This window comes from Anser anser (assembly GCF_964211835.1).
Source record: "Anser anser genome assembly, chromosome: 20".
Taxonomy (NCBI): domain Eukaryota; kingdom Metazoa; phylum Chordata; class Aves; order Anseriformes; family Anatidae; genus Anser; species Anser anser.
In genome coordinates, this window is record NC_139741.1 from 7,243,413 (window position 1) to 7,266,722 (window position 23,310).

The 23,310-nt window shown below is 47.4% G+C and overlaps 3 protein-coding genes across 4 annotated transcripts; 2 read left to right on the top strand and 1 right to left on the bottom strand.

The window, feature by feature from the left end:
* The first annotated feature begins 1,402 nt into the window (after positions 1–1,402).
* On the top strand, positions 1,403–3,777 carry POLR2J (RNA polymerase II subunit J). Its single transcript, XM_083806163.1, has 4 exons — positions 1,403–1,565; positions 1,666–1,755; positions 2,084–2,258; positions 3,502–3,777. Exons 1-4 carry the CDS (start codon positions 1,513–1,515, stop codon positions 3,535–3,537), a joined length of 354 nt encoding a protein of 117 aa, XP_083662289.1. The 5' UTR covers positions 1,403–1,512; the 3' UTR covers positions 3,538–3,777.
* A 127-nt stretch (positions 3,778–3,904) lies between these two features.
* Positions 3,905–20,590, bottom strand: LRWD1 (leucine rich repeats and WD repeat domain containing 1). 2 transcript variants are annotated; one of them, XM_083806124.1, is made up of 16 exons: positions 20,457–20,590; positions 18,296–18,437; positions 15,886–16,120; positions 14,751–14,870; positions 13,152–13,304; positions 11,793–11,933; positions 10,820–11,161; positions 10,050–10,176; positions 9,697–9,806; positions 9,027–9,234; positions 7,355–7,427; positions 7,127–7,267; positions 6,627–6,724; positions 5,915–6,076; positions 5,179–5,303; positions 3,905–4,284 (listed from the first exon to the last, which is right to left on the bottom strand). In XM_083806124.1, the coding sequence occupies exons 2-16, from the start codon at positions 18,373–18,375 to the stop codon at positions 4,144–4,146; spliced, it is 2,256 nt and encodes a 751-aa protein (XP_083662250.1). In that variant the 5' UTR covers positions 18,376–18,437; positions 20,457–20,590; the 3' UTR covers positions 3,905–4,143. The 2 variants fall into 2 exon arrangements, with proteins under 2 accessions (XP_083662250.1, XP_083662251.1); XM_083806125.1 differs by having other exon boundaries at positions 18,296–18,433; positions 20,457–20,586.
* On the top strand, positions 20,561–22,729 carry ALKBH4 (alkB homolog 4, lysine demethylase). The gene is made up of 3 exons (XM_083806156.1): positions 20,561–20,693; positions 21,358–21,555; positions 22,015–22,729. Exons 1-3 carry the CDS (start codon positions 20,562–20,564, stop codon positions 22,654–22,656), a joined length of 972 nt encoding a protein of 323 aa, XP_083662282.1. The 5' UTR covers position 20,561; the 3' UTR covers positions 22,657–22,729.
* Positions 22,730–23,310: the final 581 nt, after the last annotated feature.

Here is a 23,310-nt window from a genome sequence, read left to right on the forward strand (position 1 = left end):
TAACCAGTTACAGGACTGGAGGGAATGGCCTCAAGCTGCGCCAGGGGAATTTCAGGTTGGAAATGAGGAGACATTTCTTCTCAGAAAGAGCAGTCAGGTGTTGGGATGGGCTGCCCAGGGAGGTGGTGGAGTCACCGTCCCTGGGGGTGTTTAAGGGAAGGTTGGACGTGGTGCTTGGGGACACGGTTTAGTGGGTGACATTGGTGGTAGGGGAATGGTTGGACCAGATGATCTTGGAGCTCCTTTCCAACCTTAATAACTCTATGATTCTATGATTTTGGCCAACCAACGGCCAACTGGGGGTTTTCCTCTTCCACTCTGCCCCCAAGAGACTTTTGAGGAGAACCGTGCCATGGCTGCCCAGCTTGTATGTTGCACTGGCTACGGCTCCTTCTCACTGAGAAATTCAGGGCAGGGCCCAAAACACGGGGGGCTCAGGCCCACCGCCCTGCTGGGCAGGCAGTCCCTCCGCGTCCTCCCCAGCCTTGTCATGACCAAAGGCCTTGCGGCATCACGGGGCTGGGCCACAGCTGCTAGTTAGTCCTGGTGGTCACGCCCGGAGCTCTGCTCACCGTGACAGCCACCTCTAATATTGGTATTGTTCCTTGGGAGAGAGCAGGACGAAGCTCTGCCTGACTCTCCTCCTGCACATGGCTCTGGCCATTGCTTCATCCATCCCAGGTGGCATTGGCCTCTGCAGCCACCACTGCTGGGAGAGGGAATGTGGTATTGAGATATGCTTGCAGTGATAAGAAAGCTTAACAGACGCCCTTGTAAAATGCAGACAACCAGAATCCTTAGAGCAATTAGGTGGAAATCACTGTGTAAGAAACATCACCACCTCAAAGAGTATAAAAGGCAAAATAAATTTGACTTATAACAGGCTGGCAACTGAAAGCCATGTATTGTCTGTGAAGCACCAGACAGATTGTGAACCTGGATTACCCAGTCAATTGGGGGAACAGGGGAAGGGTCCCAGTTGTCGAGGAAAAAAGTATATAAACTGTGTTATGGAACTAGTAGGTGCGCTCCTGCTTGTGCGACGCCCGCCATTGCAATCGCGAATAAAAATGCTGCTTCACTGAGCTCCTCGCCTGAGCCTATGTTACCGGCTACAGAGTGTTTCTCACAGTAAGGACCTGGTTTAGGGGGTGACATTGGTGGTGGGGGGACAGTTGGACCAGAGGATCGTGGTGGTCTTTTCCAACCATGCTACCTGTATGAGTGCTGTCGGTGGCACACTGTGTAACTGGTGCCACCACTAATGCCCCTTCTGGTGGCACTGGGGACATCACGGGGGTGTGTGTGTGCGGAAGGGGAAGCGGATTGCACAGCACAAGTGGCTGCCCACGGCGCTCCCCGGCCGCCATTTTGTGGGACCCTCACGGGGGGCGCTCGGACCTCCCGGCCTCCAGGGGCCGCTGTGGGCGGAAGTGAGGGGCTGGGCGCCATGGTGGCGGCGGGGGAGGAGGAAGAGGAGGCGGCGGCGGCGGCGGCGGCGGCGGAGGCAGCATGAACGCGCCTCCGGCCTTCGAGTCCTTCCTCCTCTTCGAGGGCGAGAAGAAGTGAGCAGGGCCGGGTTTGGTGGCCGCGGGAAGGGGGGGGGGGGAGGAGGACGGGCTCCCCGTACGGTACCCTGAGGTAACGGCCCCGTCTGACGTGCAGGATCACCATCAACAAGGACACGAAGGTGCCCAACGCCTGCCTCTTCACCATCAACAAGGAGGACCACACGCTGGGGAACATCATCAAATCGTGAGCTGAGGAGGGGTTGGGGTCATTTTGGGGCGGGTTTAGTGTTTTTTTTTTTTTTTAAATTTACCTCAGAAAAGGCACGTTGTGGTATGTTAGGTGAAGGCAACGCAGCTCTGCTGTTAATATTTTTGTAATATTCACCAAGCCCTGTTTAAAAATGTACTATCAAAGCCCATACAAATGAGCAGGCAGCCTCAGCTGTTCATACTGCCCTGTTTGAAAGTGTGCCATCAAAGCCTACAGAAAAGTGTTTTTTTCTTTTCGTTCTTAAATAGAAAATGTTTGTATGTGTGCTACGTGCTTGTTCACTGCTGCTTTTCCCTTTCAGGCAGTTACTGAAAGACCCTCAGGTGTTATTTGCAGGGTACAAGGTCCCACACCCGCTGGAACACAAAATCATCATCCGCGTCCAAACCACTCCTGATTACAGCCCCCAGGAGGCTTTCACCAATGCCATCACGGATCTGATCAGTGAGCTGTCCCTCCTGGAGGAGAGATTCAGGGTACGTTTGTTTCTTTTTAACTGTAACCTGCTCATACACTTTAACCAAAGGGAGTGTTGGTGTTTGCTAGAGTTGCTATTGTTTTATGGCAGTGTCCTGGTTCCAGTTAGGACAGAGTTAATTCTCCTCCTAGTAGCTGGTAGGGTGCTATGTTTTGGATTAGGATGAGAAGAACTGATAACATGCTGATGTTTTAATTGTTGCAGAGCAGTGTTTACACCAGGCCAAGGACTTTTCGGCTTCTCGCTCTGTCCTGCCAGCGAGCAGGCTGGGGGTGCAGCAGGAGTTGGGAGGGGACAGACCCAGGACAGCTGACCCAAACTGGCCAAAGGGGTATTCCATACCATCTGACCTCATGCTAAACAATATATAGGGGTGGCTGGCCGGGGTGGGGGGCCGGCTGCTCGGGGATAGGCTGGGCATCGGTCAGCAGGTGGTGAGCAATTGCATTGTGCATCACTTGTTTCTTACACATTATTATTAATACTATTATCATTATCACTATTATTATTATTTTTATTATTATATTCCTGTCTTAATAAACTGTCTCAGCTCACAGGCTTCACTTTCCTGTTTCTCTTCCCCCATCCCAGAGAGGGAGCGGGGAGGGTGAGCGAACGGCTGTGTGCTGTTTAGCTGCCAGCCGGGTTAAACCACAACAGGCAGTAAACTTGTCTAAGCCATGCTGGGTCTGGCTACTCAGACAGCTCCTTTCAGAGCATGGTGAGACCTGGCTGCTCCTGAGGGTTATTTACGTGCCCTGCAAGAGTTAAATGGGTGTACTGTAATAGTTCCATAGCTGGCTCACAGTCTTAGTAGGGTAGAAAAAAATTTGCTAATCTTCTGTTTGTTTTTTTTTTTAATCACTTTCATTTTCTTCACCACTTGTAATCATGATCAGCTGTACAATCTGTGATTTTTGGGTCTTTATCTGCCTGAGAGGTATTCAGACAAAGGCAACGGGGACAACTGTGAATAGGGTACTAGCTCGCATAGGTGTAATGTTCTTGGATGTGTTGGTAAATGGTAAAAGCACCAGAAGCCGTTTTACAAATATGTTTTGATTTTAATTTAAGTTTTATTTGCCTGGATGGCATCGAGATTTCCACAGATGTTTTAGCCTGTTGTTTTGCAGTTGTTCTTGTGTTTGATAGAAGACTGATAGTGTCAATGTTTAAACTAGCTTCCTTAGCTCAGTGACAGTTCTTGTCTTAGTGTGTGTTTCTGTTTGTGTACTTTACAGGTTGCCATCAAAGACAAACAGGAAGGAATTGAGTGAAATCATCACGTTTAGAGTGGACTGTACTTCCGATGAAGAATGATGTGTCTGTTAGTTGAGTGCTTTATTTGAACCTCATTCGTGGCAAGTGTTCCCCTGCTTGCCCCACTTATTTTTAATTTCTCTCAGCTGCAGTGATATTTTGAGGGGGTTTTGTACCTGACAGGCAGTTTGCCAAGAGGATCAATGTGTTTGATTTGATAAATAATTCATTAAAATGATTTCTGTTTGTTTTTCTAATTGCAGCCTTAATGCAAATATTTGTACTAGGCTGTTGGTAAGTTTATTTTGACTGTACTTGCAGAATGATGAGTTGCTGAATGATTGCAGTAGATCTTTGCTTGTCCTTTTCAAGAAGTCTACGCACTGCCAACAGATCTGCATTTTGTTTTATTAAGTGTCATTTCTATAAAACAAATGCACAAATTGTGAGAACTTACGGTAAAAGAAACTGGATGTTTACAATGACTTGATGGGTTTAACAAACTCTTACCTTTTTTTCTTTTGCATGTAATAGCTGGTCTAGAAAACTTTATGATTACATGGGTAACAGTCACTAATACTGCACTATTTCAAAGCACGGGAATGAAATTCAGGTACAAGTAACTATGACTTCTTCCAAATTGCTGTTATGTTCACACTAGTTAGAGCAACAAGGTAAGTGAAAGTAGGGTCTGTTATCACATTGTTTATGAGGATTTCACTCAGATGGTCCCCGTTTGATTGAAGCTCTGGCCACTTGAGAATCTATGAGGAGAACAGAGTTTGTGTAGAAAAGGAAGGGTGTTGTCTCTGCAACCTGGATGATACTGATGATGGTCCAGAACAGAGTGCTCTCGTGTCCCTGCCAACATGGGGGAGCTGAATAAAAGGGTTCTTCCACTTTCACAGGGTGCACCTTTATGCTAGTCCTCCCAAAGGACCAGGGTTTAATGCAGAAGGACTTAAAATCAGAATGGAAGAGTTGAAAGCGGCTACCTCTCACTCCTGGAGGAACTGACTTTTGATTTGAGCAGTACGTTTGCAAAGTTTATAGAGCACTACGTCACATCGTACTTACATACTGTTACAGCTCAAGACCATGCTTGACTCACAGCCTCTGGCTGTTTGTGCTATAGTCCATTCAGTTTTATCTGTGAGGGAACAGCATTCAACCAAAACACAGCTGTTTTCAAAGGCCAGGGAGCAAAAGGGGGGCAAGACCACATGCAAGGAGCTTGCCCTTTCCTGCGTGCAGTTTTGCTGGGGAGCAGCTGCTGCACTTACCCTCCCCTCAGCCAGGCAGGGAAATAGCAGCTGCCTGCCAGTTAACGGGGTGCAGGAACAGCCCGTGGCGTTGGGCTGTACGGGTTAACCACCAACTGTTTTTTTCCAGAGAGGCCTTTTGCTATGAGAAGCTGTCAAGCTGGAGAACACGGGCGTGACCAGACTTGCTTTACAGCTCGTAATTCCTGCCACAATTGTTTGTGTGAGATTTGAGGTGGCCTTGGTCACGCTCTGGAGGTTATCTAACATTCACAACTAATTAAAAGCAGGGAAAATACTAGGCCTGGTCTGGTGTAAAGGTGCTCAAGAAACTCGAGGGGTGCCCCTGGGAGGAAGGGAGGCACAGCTCAGTCGCAGCGGATAAATGAGACCTACCTGTGTGGGAGGGATTCTTTTGTCTGAACGCTTTCCCTTTGCAGAGCTCCAAGCTGTGGTGTAGTTTGAGAGGTTGTATATCCACACGCTTCCTTTCTCATCACCACAGAACACGTGCTCTTTTGCTGTAAGACCAAAAGAAGAAGCTGGAAAACTAGAGTGGAGCTGAGAGGCCCCTCTTCTCTAAGGTGGGGCTTTACACAGGCTGGTGCGTAGCATCCCCGTCACTTCAGCAAAATTCTTCCTGGCACACAATAACTCAGATCCCTAGCTCTGGAGAAAACCTCAATTTATTAAGAGAAAATTATCTTACTGTAGTAGAGAAAATCCAGTAATAAGTGATTTCTTCTGACTTTAGTTAGTATTTTTAGGTATGAAAATTGGGGCTCAGAGTTTCTTTACTCCTTGTTGGTCCTAAGCTGCATTACGACATGTTGTATCGCGTCAGGGCAGAGCACCTCTGCCTCTAACAACCAGGGAACAGTCTTGTGTTTATATGCAACTGGTGCCTGTCTGCTAGCTGCAGCACTGCATGCTATGAGCTCTTGTCGTGCAAAGGCAGCAAGCCAGGTGAGCTCTCTTGGCCTGGGAGTGAAATCCAGCCCTCTGCCTGCAACTACAGGGTGGGAGGGGAGGCATTTACAACTGTGCAAAGTAAATCTTGTCCAGTGTGGCTGCCCCTGCTGAAGCGACTGGCACGGCCTCGCCGCTTGTGCTGAGGAAGGGTGCTGCCTACCTGGGCAGGTGCTGAGCGTGAGATAGGACAAGTCTGTTGTGGACCACTCCAGCTCAGCCAGAATAACTGCAGATACCGTCCGCTGGCATCCTTTCCCCTTTGTGTCAAAAGACCGACTCCAGCTCCATAAGTATATGCACCCTGGTTTGGAGCTCTTGGAAGCTAGGGAAGGAAGATGGAAGACTGTCAGTTGCTGAGGAGTGCAGTGCTTCAGAACAGCTGGGGAAGGTGGTACACCCAGAAGGTGGCTTTTAAGACACACGACCTGATAGCAGCAGCAACTATTTCCAGTTCCTTTACCTTATTTCTAGATAATTTGAGGCTTCAGAGGGAGTCTGTTCCACGTGGTTCCCAAACTGTGGAACAAGCACAGGCTATTCAGAAAGACCCACTCCATGCTTTTAGGAGCCTCTGAGATGTAGGAACCCCAAATCCTCTGCAAAGAACTGCTGCTTCCACCAGCCCTTAAACACAAAGGGGCTCTCTTCCCTTCCACTTCAGCGCTGCTAAGCAAAGTTTTCTCTCTGTGATGAGTCTGTCTTTTTTCCATCTCTGCTCAAACATGACCAACCATATTTTATGGAAAGAGGCAACGCCATTCAGCGTAGCCCTCAAGAATCTACAGCTACACTCCCTTCGCTCCCCCGCTTCATCATTCCCCACTGAGGCACTTGATTGTTTTTGTGGATCTGGCGATTGTGCTTACACTCACCTACAACATCATCATTTAGAAAAGCCAAACCGTCAACCCTGTGAGATGTCGTCATTTCTCCCTCCTCATCGGGAAACTGGAATATGACTTCGAAAGGCCTGCGGGAGGAAAGGTGAAGTGATTCAGGTCATGAAAGGGCAGCACTGGGAGGCTGCTTAGATACAGACCCCAAGAGATAGAAATCTGTTAGTCTCTCGCCTGATAGAGCAGATGAATTCCCACTTGAACTTATGTTTTTTGGCTACCTGGGCTTCTTAATGTAGCAGGAGCCTGTTTGCTTAAGGGACTGCTATTTTCATAGAATCATAGAATATCCCGAGTTGGAAGGGACCCATAAGGATCATCAAGTCCAACTCCTGAAGTTCGAGTATTTTGCTTCCTTTACATTTGGTAGGCCATGCTGCTTTCCTTGCTCAGACCTTCTCAGCTGGAAATAAAGCTAGGACTACCTCTCCTTGTTATGGAAAGCAAACATATGCCCCTAAACTGTTGGTTCTCACCTGCTTTTCTGTTCCTTTTCCAGTTTTATATTCCAGGTAAAGCAGCCTTCTTCGCAGCCAGCCAGCAGGTACTGCTCTGGGCAGGTGGGGACCAGGGCAATCCGTAATGGTACAGAGAAAGATTCCAGCACCAGCAGCTGGCTAAAAAGAGAATGAACGGTTAAGTGATGCTGCAAAGTGATAGGTATAGGCTCCTGGACTGGCCACATCTGGTTTTTGAACCTTTACCTTGCTTTGAAATTGTAGTCACAGTCTGGAATCCCAATATCCCAGAGTGCAATTCGCTTGTCATAGGATGCAGCTGTGGGACACAGAAGAGAAGCAGGTAGTGACACCGCTGCTCATCTGGCTCTTCTTGTGCTAGCTGGCAATTCTACCTGTGTCACAGACTGTAACACTCTAAGCCTGGGGCATCAGAGAGCTCATTAAAGCACAGCGGCAGTCATAGAAGCTCCTGGCTGAACACCACTTCACAGACATTGTTAAACATGCACATTCAGTAATTCTTATCCTGTGCTCTAAGAGGAGCAGATTAAAGGGAAGTTTGGTTCCTGGTGTCCGTTACTAAGTTGTGGCTTCACAAGGTCATTAATTAGTGCACATTTAAGGTCGCGTTTCTCATCATGGGTTCTGGTTGAACTGAAAAGGTGAGCTCCAGTCCCTACGCTCAGGCAGATTCCACTGTATTCCACATATTTATGTGTATTTGCATCCACAGCAGCTCCCATTAGGTAAGGTAGGGACTGTAAAATAAAAAGGCTTTTACTGCCTTTGTCACCAAGCTGATGTACTTGCAATAGTACCAAGGCTAGCAGAGTACTCAGAGTAATTGGGATCCTGAGCAGGTGGCATCACTCAAGCAGGTTAGCGTCCAGTCCCCAAAGAGGGATGCAAAATTCTCAGGTTATTACAATACATTTTTCTATGCAATAAAATAAGCCTCGCTGTCTACACCTGAGCAGCACTGCCAAGGCAGTCAGCCCTTCACAACTAAGCATTATGTGGATGTGGTAGCAACCTCCCAATCCCTTTAGGTTTCTGCTTTTTGCACTCTTGAGCTTACTCTCGAAAAGCATCCATTACAGCTGCCCATGCTTTAAAGGAATTTCACTTTTAATGGCTCATGGAGCAGTCTAACCGGTCCAGGATGTGAGCAATTGTAGGCAAGAAAAACAATGTACTATGGGGTGCAGGTGTGGTCTGAATGACTCTCTAGCAGCTTACTTTACAACCCCCAACAATGCAGCTGCAACCTGTAATATGATGGTTCACTTCCCACCACTCCTTAAGCCTCTGCGGGAACTACTGTGGCAAAGCTCACTTCCACCTCAGGACCTGGACAGAAATTTCTGATAAGGCACAGAACTCAAAAGACTTTCATTTATTCAAAAGCAATTAACTGTGCAGCTTTGATCACTGGAAAAAATGAAACCTAACAGGCCTTTACATGCTGCATTGCCCCTGTTGCCATGCTTGATGAGAGAGAGCCCTGCTAGCTGACCATTTGCTGCCTGGCCCCCAGCACGCCACTCTGGCTATCATTCTTCTTACTCGTCCCTGCGGAACGGATCCGCTACTGGGATGGTTTGTGGTTACTGCGTGACAGCCAGCCGGAGAGCTGGCGTACCAGGGAGCTACCGAGTGAGAAACAGGAGCTGCTGCACCTCAGCTAAAGAGTCAGACTGTGGCTGAAACAACTCGTAACTTCTCTAGACTAGTGCCACACGAGACTAACAGTACTCTGTGTGTAACATCTGGCCATGCTTCGTGTATGTGTGTGTGGTCCCTGTATTCAGCTACCCGCACCTGCCTCCACTGGTGACAACTCCCCTTGTTCAGGAAGCCCAGCCGTTTCTAGATTGGGTACTAAAGCTAAAGAGATTCTGAACTAGAGACTTACTGAAGAGGTGAGTTTCTCGAGTTGGGCTGAAGCAGACAGTAGCAATGGGCTTTTTATGAGCCTTTATTTCTCCGTAGCAGAAGTCAGCCGCCACATGAATCAGTTTGACAATCCCTCTCCTCCCTGCAGCTGCCAAGATATTGTGAGATTTCTTCCGACTGTCGCTGATTACCATTGGGAGAGTTGTCCACGCAACACTGAAAAACTCCTAGGACAGAAAGAAACCAGGAAGAGCATGAAAGAGAACAGCTGGCAGGATGGCTCTTAGCTCAGAGGAAAGGTAACTGTCACAGAGCAATCCAGGTGAAACTACATGGTTATCCAATCCCGAACATTGTATCTCAAAAAACCTTCCGAAGAACACAATTTTTTGAAACAGGATGTTTGTTACTCCATGTTGTCAAGCTTTCTTAGCAGCCTGGATACACACACACACACACCTTTGTGAAGAAAAGACGCGGAATAATATTTTAAACTAATAAAAATAAAAGAAAAAAAGGCTAAAACGACAAGCAAGAAATGTTCACTATCTATCTTGAGCCTTTTGAGACCTGTCCACACTAATGCTTGTAACTCTCTTTCAGAATTGTTTATAACATGTATATACCTATGGAATTACAATGGATTATGGTATTCCCATCTAATTCTACTGTTCCTATTTGCAACATACCTCTGTAGCCACCTTATATTTTTTCAGCACCATCCCTGTTTCACAGTCAATCAGACAGACAGATTCCCCTCCACACGTCGCGACAGTTCTGGAGGAACCCACAATGGGATCTGAAAGATGAAAAGAACAGGTGAGGAGTTCCCAGGTTCACGGATAACACATGAAGACTGCAGTTTATCACTGCGTGGTGCTCTCCCAGACTCCTGTTTTCAAAGTCAAAGAAGTGTGTACGCAAGTCTCATCCTGACATCGGAGACTACAGCTTGAAGAAGCTGGGGTCTAACGCATGGAGTCCGCTGGGATTCCAGAGCCAGGTGGTTCTGGAAATCCTGCAAACCTCTTTAAGAGCTCACCTTTCCTGGCTCCACAGTCTAGCAATGGCTCGAAGACACAGGACCAGAGCTGCGTTTTAAAATCCTCACGGCTGTTGCCTTTACTGTGACACTGGAGAAAATGCAATGGCTCTGCACTGACATCCTCCTACAATAAACCATCCACATTTAGACAATTCATTCCCCTGACAGTGGTTTGTCTGAACGGCATGCCTGTGATTGCCTTGGCAGAACCCTCTACTGAACACAGTAATTCCAGTTAAACCAAAGTATTTTCAGCCCTTCTGTGCTACAGAGAACAGGAGAGGCTAAGGTGCCACCAGTGCTCAAGACTCCCAAAACAGCAAGGAGAAAAGATGTGCCCATCAGACCCCAGCATTGACCTTCATATTCTGCTGCAGAGAAATGTGAAAAACCCTTTAGATCCCCACTGGTTGGAGCTGAGAGGGAAACACCTTCCCCCATGCAGCCATCAGTTTGACCTGAGAGCAAGTCATGACAGTCCCATTTCTAAGAACAGGCTTTCAGTGCACCACCTCGGAGCGCTGGTCCATCCATCCCTTGCAGGGAATTCACTGTCTTCGGGGGGGGGGGGGGGGTGCTTCCCTGACACCTCTGAGAGATTTAAAACAAACAAACAAAAAAAAAACCACAGAACAAAACTATAACTCACAACATATCTGGCCAATCATGAGCTCCAAGATCTGTCGAGCTCTGCTGAAATCTGAATATGGCTCTTCCCACTAAACCAAGAGGCTGAAAGCCTGGCCCGAGAAGGCTGGTGAACATACCTTGCCCTTGGAGTTCTTTATTGGGGTCAAGTTAACAACCCCGTTGTCCTGTTCCTGGCTTTTCTGTTCCCCTGTCAGCTGGCTGGATCTTCTGTTGCTTTGCCCCCTGGGAAACTGCTCTCCATTCTTTTGTGTCCCTTCAGCTTCCTGATCAGGGATTGCCTCTTTGGCTGGCTGGTTCGATGCTCTTGCTTTATCAGGAGCTGGGTCATCCTGCACTTGACTGGACTTTTTGGGATTAAGTACAGCCTCCTTCTCAGTGTTTGCCTGGGACCTGGATCTCTTGTTTCCAGAGCCTGATTTGGAATGATTTCTTTTCCTCTTCCTGGGCGTTACCACGACCTGTAAGGCATGTTGTCAGTTTCTGCAGAAGATTTCTACCTTCCCCAAGACATGCAGATTACAAGTAAGAGAGATTCTTTATTCAAATGCCAGTACCCTCCCGCAGTCACAGACTAGGTTCTAAGAAAGCCCAGAGTTGCAGAGTTCCTAGAGGCTAATGACAGTCTGATTTTCAACTTGCTTCCCTTGCCCCATTTACCTGTGATTTTCATACAACATGGAAAAACAAATCTGGCCCATGGACTAGTCTGAAGTCATTTCAAACAGGGCAAGCACCATCACAATCCAGCCACGTATCAGCCCAGTTCTCTCATTAAAAATATCCCTTCCCAAAAGGATGGGTGGAGTAGGTAGGTCTATACTCATGAAATGTTTTGGGTCTCCTATGAATGGAGAAGCTCTCTCCTCTCGGATAGCAACCCAACCTTCTCATTGCTGGGAAAGCTTCAGTCTGGCCATAAAGAATAAGCCTCAGCTGTTGAGTACAGGCTGGAGCCTGAGACTGCCCCTCCAGTTACCACAGCACCATACATGTAAACTGACAAGTGCTACTTAATTTGTTAAAAAAAAAAAAAAAAAAGAAAAAAAAGGAAAAAAAAGGAATTGTTAATGTAAATGGAAGATCACCTACCTTACCCACATCTTCTGCATCTTCCTTGGGGCCTTCTGCACTTTCTTCCTCATTTTCATCCATCTTTTCCTCTGTTTCAGTATCTGTGTTTAACTCCAGACCCAGTGAGTAAGACAGAAACTCTTCTGCAATCATTTTCACCTTAGAAGCAAATAAGTTGATATGTACAAAAAAAAAGACAAAATGCATCAGCAGTCAAACTGTGATGTGTAATGACAAGAGCTGGTTTGCTGGATTTTTAGTATCTGCTTCCACTATTCCACGTGAATTTCACAAGCGATGGGGTGACTGACAGCTGACAGCCAGGCAGGCCGAGTCCTCTACAGACAGATCTGGGAGAGCAAAGAGGTTCCTCACACTGCCTCTCTACAGTGTGCTTCGGTCTGACCTCAAAGGGTGGTCGTTCAGAGGCTGGAGTGCAGACATACTCAGTCCACAGCACTTCAGCTCTGATCGACAGCAGCCAGATAGAGTTACCACCACGTAGAGAGAGGGACAAACGCGAAGGGTGAGGCTGTCCCTTCAGGAAAGCACATGCAGTCACAAAGGAACTCAATGAAATCATGATCACACTGAAACATGGAAGACTGGTGCACCAGCACCATGCCTCTCTGATCAACTGTGCAGAACACCTGGACGCTGCAAATGGCCTGGGGCAGATCTGCACTGGAAATGAGTGATTACAGTGACTCCTGGAGACAACCACCACCCTGTAGTGCATCAAGTCGGGTAAAAAAAAAAAAAAAAAAAAAAACAGCCTGCTGGACTGGACTTTTCACCGCCACATATGACATCAGTGGTGGCTTGCATTGCTGGCTAGATCTACGCTATGTGATCCAAGAACTTCACTTTGTCTTGCATTTCTAGGGTATGTGTTTGAGAAAACAACAGCCCAGCAATAACACAAGACAAAGGAGGAATGGAAGCCAATATACACTCAATTAAATCTAATTTTATAAACTGAATAGTATCTTTCTACACTGGGAGTATGTACACTTCTGTCATTAATTTTTCTCCTTTCATGCACCTTCCATCGAGACTAAAGGCTGCCATTAGAGTGATTTGCTGTTTGCAAATAATTAAGTACTAAGGATGCTGCAGTCTTGTCAATTAGTAAAAGTATCATCATTGCTTATGAATTAAAAAAACAATGTCTAATGACAGTCATCGCATCTTGGTGCACATTTGGTGTCAGTGCTCCTGTAAGTGCCTAACAAAGCAGAAAAGAAAAGCAGAAAAAGTGGTATCACGCCTCTGGAAAAAGTCCCCTGAACTCAAACCCACACAGCATTTTAACCTAATCTGCTCAGAATGTAGAGTCCTTGCCTGAAAAACAAGACTGAGTGAAATGGAACTTACCCGCCAGCGGGTGAATTCACTGAGTGAGCTGGGTCCGTATACTACATTAGTTTGTACTGACTTCAGGAACTTCTTCTTGATGGACTTCACTTGCTCAGCTGTATACTTCTCAGGAAGCTGGTCACGGAAGAATTTTTTCCAGTGAGCGGTAACCTAGGCAGAAAGACTGGGTTTGTTCAACAAAACACTACAGGAAACCAGAGCAGAAAAGCAAAACAGTACTTGTGAAAACACCTAAGAAGTTACCAACCCTGAGGCTCCGCTAGCTACATGATGGTATTGCTTCAATTTGATCGGTGTTCAAATCACAACTTCAGCTAGCAGGAAACACAGTCCCTCTGACCCAAGCTTGTGTGGCTAAGAAGATACTGTCAATGTGAACCAACACCTGATTTCATGCCTCTAGCTCCACAGCAAGTGGTCTGAAGAAGTCTCACACTGTGCTCTACTGACAGGGAGTACCTGGCAGGTAACTATTTATAAAAGGCAGAGGACAATGGGGAGTTTTGCTGTAGTTCATGAGCATGACCGGTATACACGCCATCGCCACTTATAGATAAAGATATTTAGATTTTAACAAAATGCAGCCTATGTTTATACACAGCAGCAGTATCTGGGCAGCCAGGTACAATTCAGTAACATCAGGAAAAGCTATCTGGGGCACAGCTACCAGCACAAAATGAACAGCACGGGGGAGCATTTGGTGTCTCATTACTAACCATTCCAACAGCCAAGCATGCCCAGTTGCCTGGAGGATGAGAGGCTGAGCAGCCCTCACCAAGACCTTTTGGAGTGCAAGGCATTACACAGACAACTTAGCACAGTAAGCCTTCACAGACTTCAGTATTTGATCTCTCCACCACTGCTACACAAATAGGAATTAACAAGATCAGCTAACTAGAATACAGATAGTAAGAGCTGGACTGCACAAAACAAAACAAAACAAAACAACACCTTTTTCAATAAAACAATATGTGTGCTCCAGATCACAGCACGCTTTGCAGGGAGAATCTGTCAAGAGCTGAACTACGGTGCATGTAAGTGAAAGTACAGCTCCAAACACAGAGAGTGGAAAAATAAAGGACAAATCCTTGTTCCTGGTGCATGCTGGAAAACTCAGAATTATCCTGAGCCTGTCTCTCAGCTCCCCAGTCCTGGAGCCAGGACAGTAACATCAGTTAGACAGAGAGGTATATGCAGCTGTTATATCAGCATCAGGTTTCTCCCTTTTTTCTGAACAGCAACTGAGTGACCTAGAAAACCGATGGCTCATATACAGACCGTGTCAGTCCTGCTCCTGTGTAACACTCCTGACAAATCCTCTTTGCTAAACAAGAATTCTCTGGTTGTCAGTTCCTGCTGGTTTTGCAGCCCTGGTACACCAACAGAGTCAGCATGGCAGTGCTACAGAAACCCAGAATAAGGCCTCACACTGATTGAAGCTGAAGGCAGAAGTTGCCAACACAGAACAAGCAGAGCAAATGCAAGCAGTGATCAGAGAAAGCAGTAATGAGGTATTTACAACACAGCCCATACTGTGGCAAAGTATTTAAGTACTTCTCAGGTGTTCACAGATGCAGAAAACACCACACATCTTACCTTGCTGGTGAGCTTACGACTATTGACCCGCCTCACATGATTAGCCAGTTTGGTTATATCCTTGCCATTCAGTAGCCGAAGATTTTGCAAAAGAAACATCACTTTATAATCATCGTTGAGCTAGAAGGAGAAGACATTAGAGTCACAATAACCGTACACATGCTACTTGCTTCAGTTGTATGTCCACTGTTCTTTATTAAAATACAGCCAAGAAGTAGCAGAATGTATTTACTCAGGAAAGGACATTTCATAAAATCTTCTCAGCATTTCCGACACAAATACCAACTTTTACTTGTAAGTTCTACTGTAAATTGGGATCTTCAGCAACACAGACAAAAAAACTGCCTCGCCTTCTGCAGTACCGGACATCCAACACAAGGTGGTGGTGGTGAAACTAGGCTCTGTCCTGCGTGCAAGGCACGGAGTTCTGTTCACAGCCTTTAACTCTGAACATCTAATACAGAGGAAGGCCTCTGAAGTAAGTAAATACCAGCAGGATTTCTTCGGGTCAGGGGAGTTTTAGGCCCGAGCAGTCCCCCAGTTCTGTTCACCATACAGCTGCACGTACACTTCTGCCAGCATGCAACAGCAAACAAACACCTGGGGACACCAGAGGTGGCTGATGCCAGTTTAAAGCACATGGAAAATTGCAGTTTCAGATGCCTGAACTGAGAGCCTCAGCTCTCCGTACAGTCAGTAAAGCCTCTTGGGACAAATCAGGAACAAGTTTAACTCTTCATCACAGGACCAAATCTGCTGGACAAGCAGCACCACCAGGTGCACTAAAACTAATGTATAAGGAGGAGTACATTTCTACACAGTTGTTACTAAATTTTACACCACTGAAGCTCTACACGAGCATGAACAAAAGACATCCTGTCTGAAAAGCAAATCAAGGTGGGACTCTGGCCTGGAGAATCAGGAGATTCAAGATTTTTCACCTCTGAGTAGTATTGGACAAGTCACTTCTGCAGATTGGGAAATTGTGGCACAAATTGGTTAAGATGAGCAGAAGAACTAATTACTTTCTAAGATATCCTCACTTGCTGCCTAAGAATAATATATAAGAACTAGGCGTAATTGCTATTTATTGCCCCCTCTATTTAACAGCTTGTACGAATGGGAAGTAACTCACTGTCAAGTACACATTGTTCTCATAAGTGAGCTCCTCAAGCAGAGGGAACTGTTTCAGAGCAGTTACATCTTCCAGCTGGTTGTTGTTGCAGTTTAGGACACGCAGATCAGGCAGGGTTAGACTGTTGGGAAATTTGTCCAATAAATTATCGGAGAGATCTAGTTTCTGCAGATGCCTCAGACGGGAAAACAGACGCGGGTCTAAGTCTCCAGTCTTCAACTGCAGCTTGGACAGGCTGAAAGAAAAAGAGAACATGAACTACCTGCATTTCACTGGAAAAACGAGTGCTGACTTTCACAAGGCACAAGGCCATACCTTGCGGCACCTCTCAGCCTAGCACAGCTCACTGGGTAAATCTGACCAAATCTGCTTTTTCTTGCCTGCAGCATTCTGGACTGCAGACATGCCGATATGGAAAAGATGCTATGTCTGAGCTAACAGGCATGATCAGAGTCTGCTGAAGTATTTGTGGTACAATTAACCTGCAATTCAGATCAATTTCCTATGGGTAACAGAGCTGATTATCAGCAGTGAATTACCAAAAATGTTCTTGTACATAGAAAAATTACTAAGTCTCTAACAGTTTTGGTATTTTATTCCTTTGCAATGTAAATTCAACAAAACAAGCTGTGACAATACAAGATACTTTTTCACTAGGCCATCGGTCTATATTCTCCATAAAATGCTCTAGATTCATTATTTCCCTCCCTTACAGAAATCACAGTGTCACAACCAGCGTAAGCACTACAAGACTGCAGGGCTCCCAAAAAGGCTGGTCCTGTGCTCCCCTCCCTTCATGTTGACACTTGCACTCTCACATCCATATGGCAAATTGGATCGGTTTGCCCATCTGGCTTAAAACTTTTCTGCATTACAAATAAGCTCAGAGCATGCATAGAGTAGGTTCCCAAATCATTTAGGTGGTTATTAAGAACGAAATTCATCCAAAAAAAGTGATTTTTCCATTTCTTTCGCAGCAAGTTTTGCTCCAAATAATTCCACTGGCAAGTATGCAAATCTACCTAAGAAATCACAATGCTGCAACCAAAATTAAAGCATTTTGTGCTTGGATATGGAAGTGATACAGTATTTGTGAAGGGAGAAAAAAATATCCCTTCTCTGTGAGAAACAGAAAACTGCATAAGGAAGATCATTTAGATCTGATTAGACCATTGAGCTGAACTCCAAAGGGAACTTTCAGCACTGACGGCCAGGGTCTCTTGAGAATGTAAGCCTGAGTTCCTTTAACAAACAGAATATCCAACTACAATGATTAATTAAAAAAAAAAAAAGGCCCTCTACATATATACAAAATGTTAATAAAACAGGTAAATAAATTTAGAAAGCAAGATCACATCTCATTCACTTGCCATCTCAGAAGCCTAACTAGCCAGTCAAAGTATATGAGAAAGGCTGAACAGAATTCAGCTGGCTGAAAAGCTGAGTGTGACTGTTGTGTCACTGTGATTTCAAGCAGGAACATTAGTTGGGATTGGGATACAGACAAAGTCTGGGAGAAACTAAGCACAGTGTTCCCCAAACGGACTTTCTGAAATATAACCCTTCAAAATCATGGTACAAAGCCGTATGGAAAAAACTACCTGTAGAAGTTCACAACTTCAAACACCTGACCATCTTTGCTTTGTTACCCAGATTACTGGGACCTATAGTCTTTGGATATACTGTTGAGTTTCTCTCTGAAAACAAATATTTCATGACAAGACAAAACAAAAGAAATAACTTTAAAGACTACATATGAACCCCAAAAATCCTACATCAGCAACAAAAACAACGCAGGTGCCAGCCAGATATTGGCTAGCTGAGTCACTCGGAGTGACCAGTTCGCAAATAGCGAAATTCCACCGTATTAAACATTTGGAAATACATTTATTATATTCAATGACCTCTATTAATGATCTGACCAACAAAACTGTTTCAGAGGTTTCTAAGTGTATCAGAGTTTATTCTCCCTTTCTGCCATGTTTGAGGTACTAATACAATCGGATGTAGAACAGATAAAAAGTGATGGAGGGGAAAGGAAAGAAAAGGAAAATAACGCCGAAACGTTAAGAAAATCCTCTAGGTCCAGACCTGAAGCGATTATCTTATTTACACTGAGCAACTGCTACCAAGGACAGAACTGTTTTGGGGGCAGGGAGGGAGCACTTCTTCGGATTAGGAAATCAGAATCCAGCCCTGAGCAGTTTTACAGAAAGAATGTGGCATAGATAAAACCTATATGGTGAAGAGAGGTGGTAATTGCTGCAGTCCCACCAGTGCTCACTGACCCTGCAGTGAGAATGCCATCTCTAATTCTGTACTTTGAATTGGCCTCTCCTATTTCAGCAAAAATGCTTGAAAAAGGATTGCCCATGCTGAATTCATCTGGAATTTTCCTGTCTGCACTTACTTTAGTGTCTCGATCTTTCGTAGTCTTGTAGATCTTGGAACCGCTCTTTCCAAAAGAAGTTCTGTAGTAATTTTTGACATTTTTATCTTCACCCCGCTGCTGCAATCGCTACACAGCTGTAGGATCTCTTCTTGTAGCCTTCCTGGTAAAACAAACAGGGATGAGGCCAAGTCCTTTGCAACTGACTCCAAAAGGGAGAAAAAAAAAGTTATGAGGTTAGCCACTGCTTCTGAAGTAGCATTTTTTCACAGTTGAAAGGAAAATACCAGGAATAGTTATAAATCTGGGCACGTACTCCCAACACGCTGACCCAACCCATCTCCAAAACATTGGTGCTACCTCCCTTGGCTAATAAAGTGAAAGGCTTGCTGTAAATGAAAACTGTCTGCAGCGTGACAGCACTCAGGATCAGGGACACTCACCCAGCGTGTACCTTTCCTGTGCAACCAGGCTCTGGTCCAAGAACTCCCACATGCTTTCAAATAAACAGCAACAGTCAGAATAAATACACCTGTCGTGGGTTTCTTCCTCTGAAGGAAATGACACAGAGCACTCGCTGGCCTGACCAGGTGGATACCGACTCTTGGCTGACAACCTCTGGATTCCCTGCAACTTTGGTACACTGGATTCATTACCAGAAATGTAAACACCCACCACTCAGTAACGTTGTTTCTTCACTGAGGAAATAGAAACAGCAGCATTCTGTACCTTATTGGTGATTACCAGACGTTTTCATGCATTGTTGCAGATATATTCTGTCCTATGTGTGCACACACACAGATACAGATATTGAGAACAGTAACACTGACAAGGCCAAAGCAACTTCATAAAATTACTGGTTCATGGTTCACCACTATTTCTGACACAGATTTCAAGAGAGGGAAATAAAAGAGAAAAGAGCTCCAAGGCAGGCTCTCTACTGTCTTTTTGTGTTAGTCTCAATTCTGCCTAAACACCAGTCTGGTAAATCATGAGGGACACGTAAGCAGTCCTTAGGTTTGACTTTAGTACTGTAACGTGCCTACAATGCCTGGACCATCACGGGTGATGTTTTGTTAAAACCTGTAAGTAAGGACAATCCTTTATATATGGAATATTACATGGTTTTATATGGGGAAAAAAAAGAAAATCGAGCCTGAAAGAAGTGTTTGAACAGCAGCTGCTCAAGGGCTTGATCCTTCAAGCAACAGAGCTGTCAATGAAAACCAAACCCTTCCCTGCTGACCCAACAAACCCCACTAAGCTCAAATATCTGTAAGAAAACCTCAGCATCAATGGCTGCGGGTGTCCTGGTCACCCTGTGCTTGGCTACGCTGGCATCGTGCACAGATCTGCTTCCCGTATCACCACGGGGGAGCCGCAGGGCACAGGGTGACATGGTGCCAGGCCCTTCGTCCCCACGGCCGCACCTCGCCGAGGCCACGGTCCTGTGGCAGCGCCAATTCGGGCCGGACAAACGATGTGGCGAACAGCACAAGTTTAGCTTTGGCTCTGCAGCCGTGCGGGTGCCGGGGGGACGAGGGACCCTCGCTCTGCGCCCCGGCCACGAGCGGTGACCCTGGCATCGCCACCACTGCCATGCTGCGGCCTCGCCACCGCCATGTCGCGCTCCTGGGCCACGGCGTGGCACGAGGCCCGCTGCCGGGGGGCCACCGCCGCCGGCCACCGCCGGGGACGGGCACGGGGGACACGGGGGGTGCCCGCAGGGTGCCTCTGCCCGCGCGGCTCCATCCAGAGGCGGCCTGAGGTGACCCCGATGGGCACCGCCCGGGGCCGGGCCGGCGGCTGGGGGCCCAGGTGAGGCCGGGGCCGGCCCCGCCGCGGGCCGGGCCTCGCGGTGTCCCCTCGCCGCCCCGCTCGCCCCGAGCCCGGCCGCCGTGAGGGCCGGCAACGGCGCCGGCCTCGGCCTGAGGCGCCCCCGCGGGGCGTGCGATGGGCGACGGCACTACAACTCCCAGCAGCCCCCGCGGCGCCTCCAAGCCTTGGAGCGCTGCACGGTGCCGCGGGGCCTGCTGGGAAACCGAGTCCGCTCCCCCCCCCGTTCTCCAGCTTCCAGCAGCCCACCGGGCCGGCAGCGCGGCCTGCACCGAGCCCTCGTGCCCCGCCGCCGGCTCGGCCCCGGCTCCGGCTCCGACCCCCTGCTCCCCGCCGCCCCCCTCACCTGCAAACGGGCCGGGCCGCGGGCGGGGAGAAGCGGGCGGAGGAGGAGAGCAGGAGGGCGGCGAGGGGCCGTATCCTGACGCGCAGCCCGCGGGCGGGGACGGTGATGATGATGATGGTGATGGAGGGGGAGGAAGCGGCCGCCGGCGGCGGCAGCGCGGGGCCGGGCTGCGGCTGCAAGGGGATCCGCTCCTGCCTGCTCTGCGAGGGGCCCGCGCAGGCCGCTCCGCCCCCGCAGGTACCGGGGAGGGGGCGGCGGGGCGGGGCCGGCGGCGGGGCGGAGCGGGAGGGACCGGGAGGGGGGCAATAGGGCCGGGGGGGGCCTGCCCTGCTCCCCCCGGGTCGCCCCGCGCTAGGCCCGAGCCCCGCGGGGCTGCCCCCAGGCAGGGCCCGGCCGCGGCCCCCCCCCGGGCCCGAGCAGCCCCCGGGAGCGGGACGAGCCCCCCCCGGGACAGGCCCCGGTGAAGCCGTGCCCGAGAACAAAAGGCAGGGTGGGGGTGGGTTACTCGGCCTCCTGGCCTCGCAGTTACGGGCAGCTTTCCTCCGACGAGGGTTAGAGGTGTGAGGAGCCCTATCCCTCAGTGCAGGGCTGAGAAAAAAAAGGGTTTGTAATCTCCTTATACGCCTGGCACCGAGGATCATCTGTGCTTCCCCGTCTTTGCGGGATAAAGACATTACCAGGAAAGAAAAGCAGCTTCGAGCAGGGTAGTACTGCTGGAGCTGTGAGCGCATCCAGCCCAGGGAGGAGTTGTTCCCAAAAAGCAGCCGTGCAGTCCCTCGTGGTTACAAGAGCCTTGTGCAGACAGGTTCCACGTGCAGCAGCATCGGTTCCAGGGTAAATACCTTATCTTGATAAGTTTCCCCCTCCGCTCATTTTTTCATCTCTATTGTTATTTCCACAGGGAGAAGATAATTTCACTTACTGTCCAGCAACAGGTTTAGCTAAAGGAAATGAGCACTCAGAATTTGCTGGCTGGGCATTTCCATTTCCAGGGGTGTTTTTGACAGAGGAGTTCATTAGTGAAGAAGAAGAATTGGAGATGGTTGAACTGATGGACCGAGATGAATGGAAGCCATCACAGTCTGGCCGAAAGAAACAGGTTTGACTTTAGAAGTATGTTTCCTTTTCCAGAGGGATCTAAGAACAAAGTTGATTTCATTCAAAACCCAAACCACTTACACATTTCATTAAAAGCTCTTCTTCAGAAGCTTTTTCTGAAATCAATTGCAAGAATTATTTGTGATTAAAATCAGCTTCTTGCAGAAGTATAGGATAGTTACAATTGGTACTTCATGTTGCGTGTTCAGGCAAAGTTCATGCAATCTTTAAGTGAGAGAAGTAGTTTGTGTTTTTTTTTCTGCTTTACAGGTGAGAAATCTAATTCCATAGATTAATACAGCTTCATTGAGTCATTTTGCAAACTGGTGACCAGGTCACCAGATTAGATGAGAACAGAAAAGTTTTGACCATGAGCCCTGCAAAGATCACAGCCTCTCCAAAAAGACTTGTCTCAGATCTTTCCTTAACATTGTTTTTTCCCCCTCTTCTTTTCCAACAGGACTATGGACCCAAAGTGAACTTCAAGAAACAGCGGTTGAAAGCTGGTAGCTTTACCGGTTTGCCAAGTTTTAGTAAAAAGATTGTGACACAAATGAAGGCTTGCTCTGTACTAGGTGGTTTCTTACCTGTTGAACAATGTAATCTGGACTACAGGCCAGAAAGAGGTTCTGCCATCGACCCACATTTTGATGACTGGTGGCTTTGGGGAGAGCGTCTGGTTAGCTTAAACTTGCTCTCAAAAACCGTGCTCTCCATGTCTTGTGATTCAGAGGACAGCATCCAATTATTTCCCACTTTCAGTAAAGAAGATGGGGAATTAAGTCCCCCTGGATCTCTTACAGAGACGTCAGCCTGCAAAAGTTCAAGCAAACAGGGAACCGACTACATTTTATCCCCAAGGCTTGTTCCAAGTAAAGAGGTGACCGTTGCCATTCACTTACCCAGAAGGTCTCTGGTGGTACTGTACGGTGACGCACGTTACAAGTGGAAACACGCGATTTACCGCAAGCATATAGAGCACCGGCGAATCTGTGTCACGTTCAGGGAGCTGTCTGCGGAGTTCAGCGCTGGAGGAAGGCATGAGGAACTGGGTAAAGAACTGCTAGAAATAGCTCTTTCATTTCAAGGAACACCAGTGTGATCAGCAAGGGGAGGCTAGAATTGCGTCTTGTTAGGAAATTTGGTTTGAAAAATAAAGTACAGTATTTTTACAATTTGATTTATTTCTGAAGTGTGCATAAGGAACCAGGTATGTACCGAGATAAGCTCAATCAAATAGCAGTTTAACACAAACAAGGTGGTGCAGGGAAGGGGTGGGCCATTTATTTCTGTGAAGACTGTCCTGAGCAATGGTAGCTCTTAGACAAAATGCATGCATCACATCTCTCGGCGTTTAGAGTTAGCTGTATCCCTATGGCACAGGCATCTTCTCACCCACTCCAGATAGTTCCTTTAGAGATCACCTCTCCGGGGGGGCAGGTAAGCAAGCGTCTCTCCACAGACAGTACAACACACTGATAACTAATTAAAGTAATTATCCTTTGCTGAAGATTCATGCTCTAACAGTGAGGATAAATCATAAATACTGTGTGTGACCTGTATCTTCTGGGACCAGAGACTGCATTTGCAGAGGGCCAGTGCTGACTCTTCCGCAGAGACAGCCTGGACAGAGTTCAGACCAGAGGCTTGCACAGACTGTGTTATTTTCTGATCATTTGTCATCTCTGAACCCTGCTGTCAGCTCTCAGTAGCAGGAGTCAGATTTTGAGAATAAGCTGGGCAACAGACTGCAACA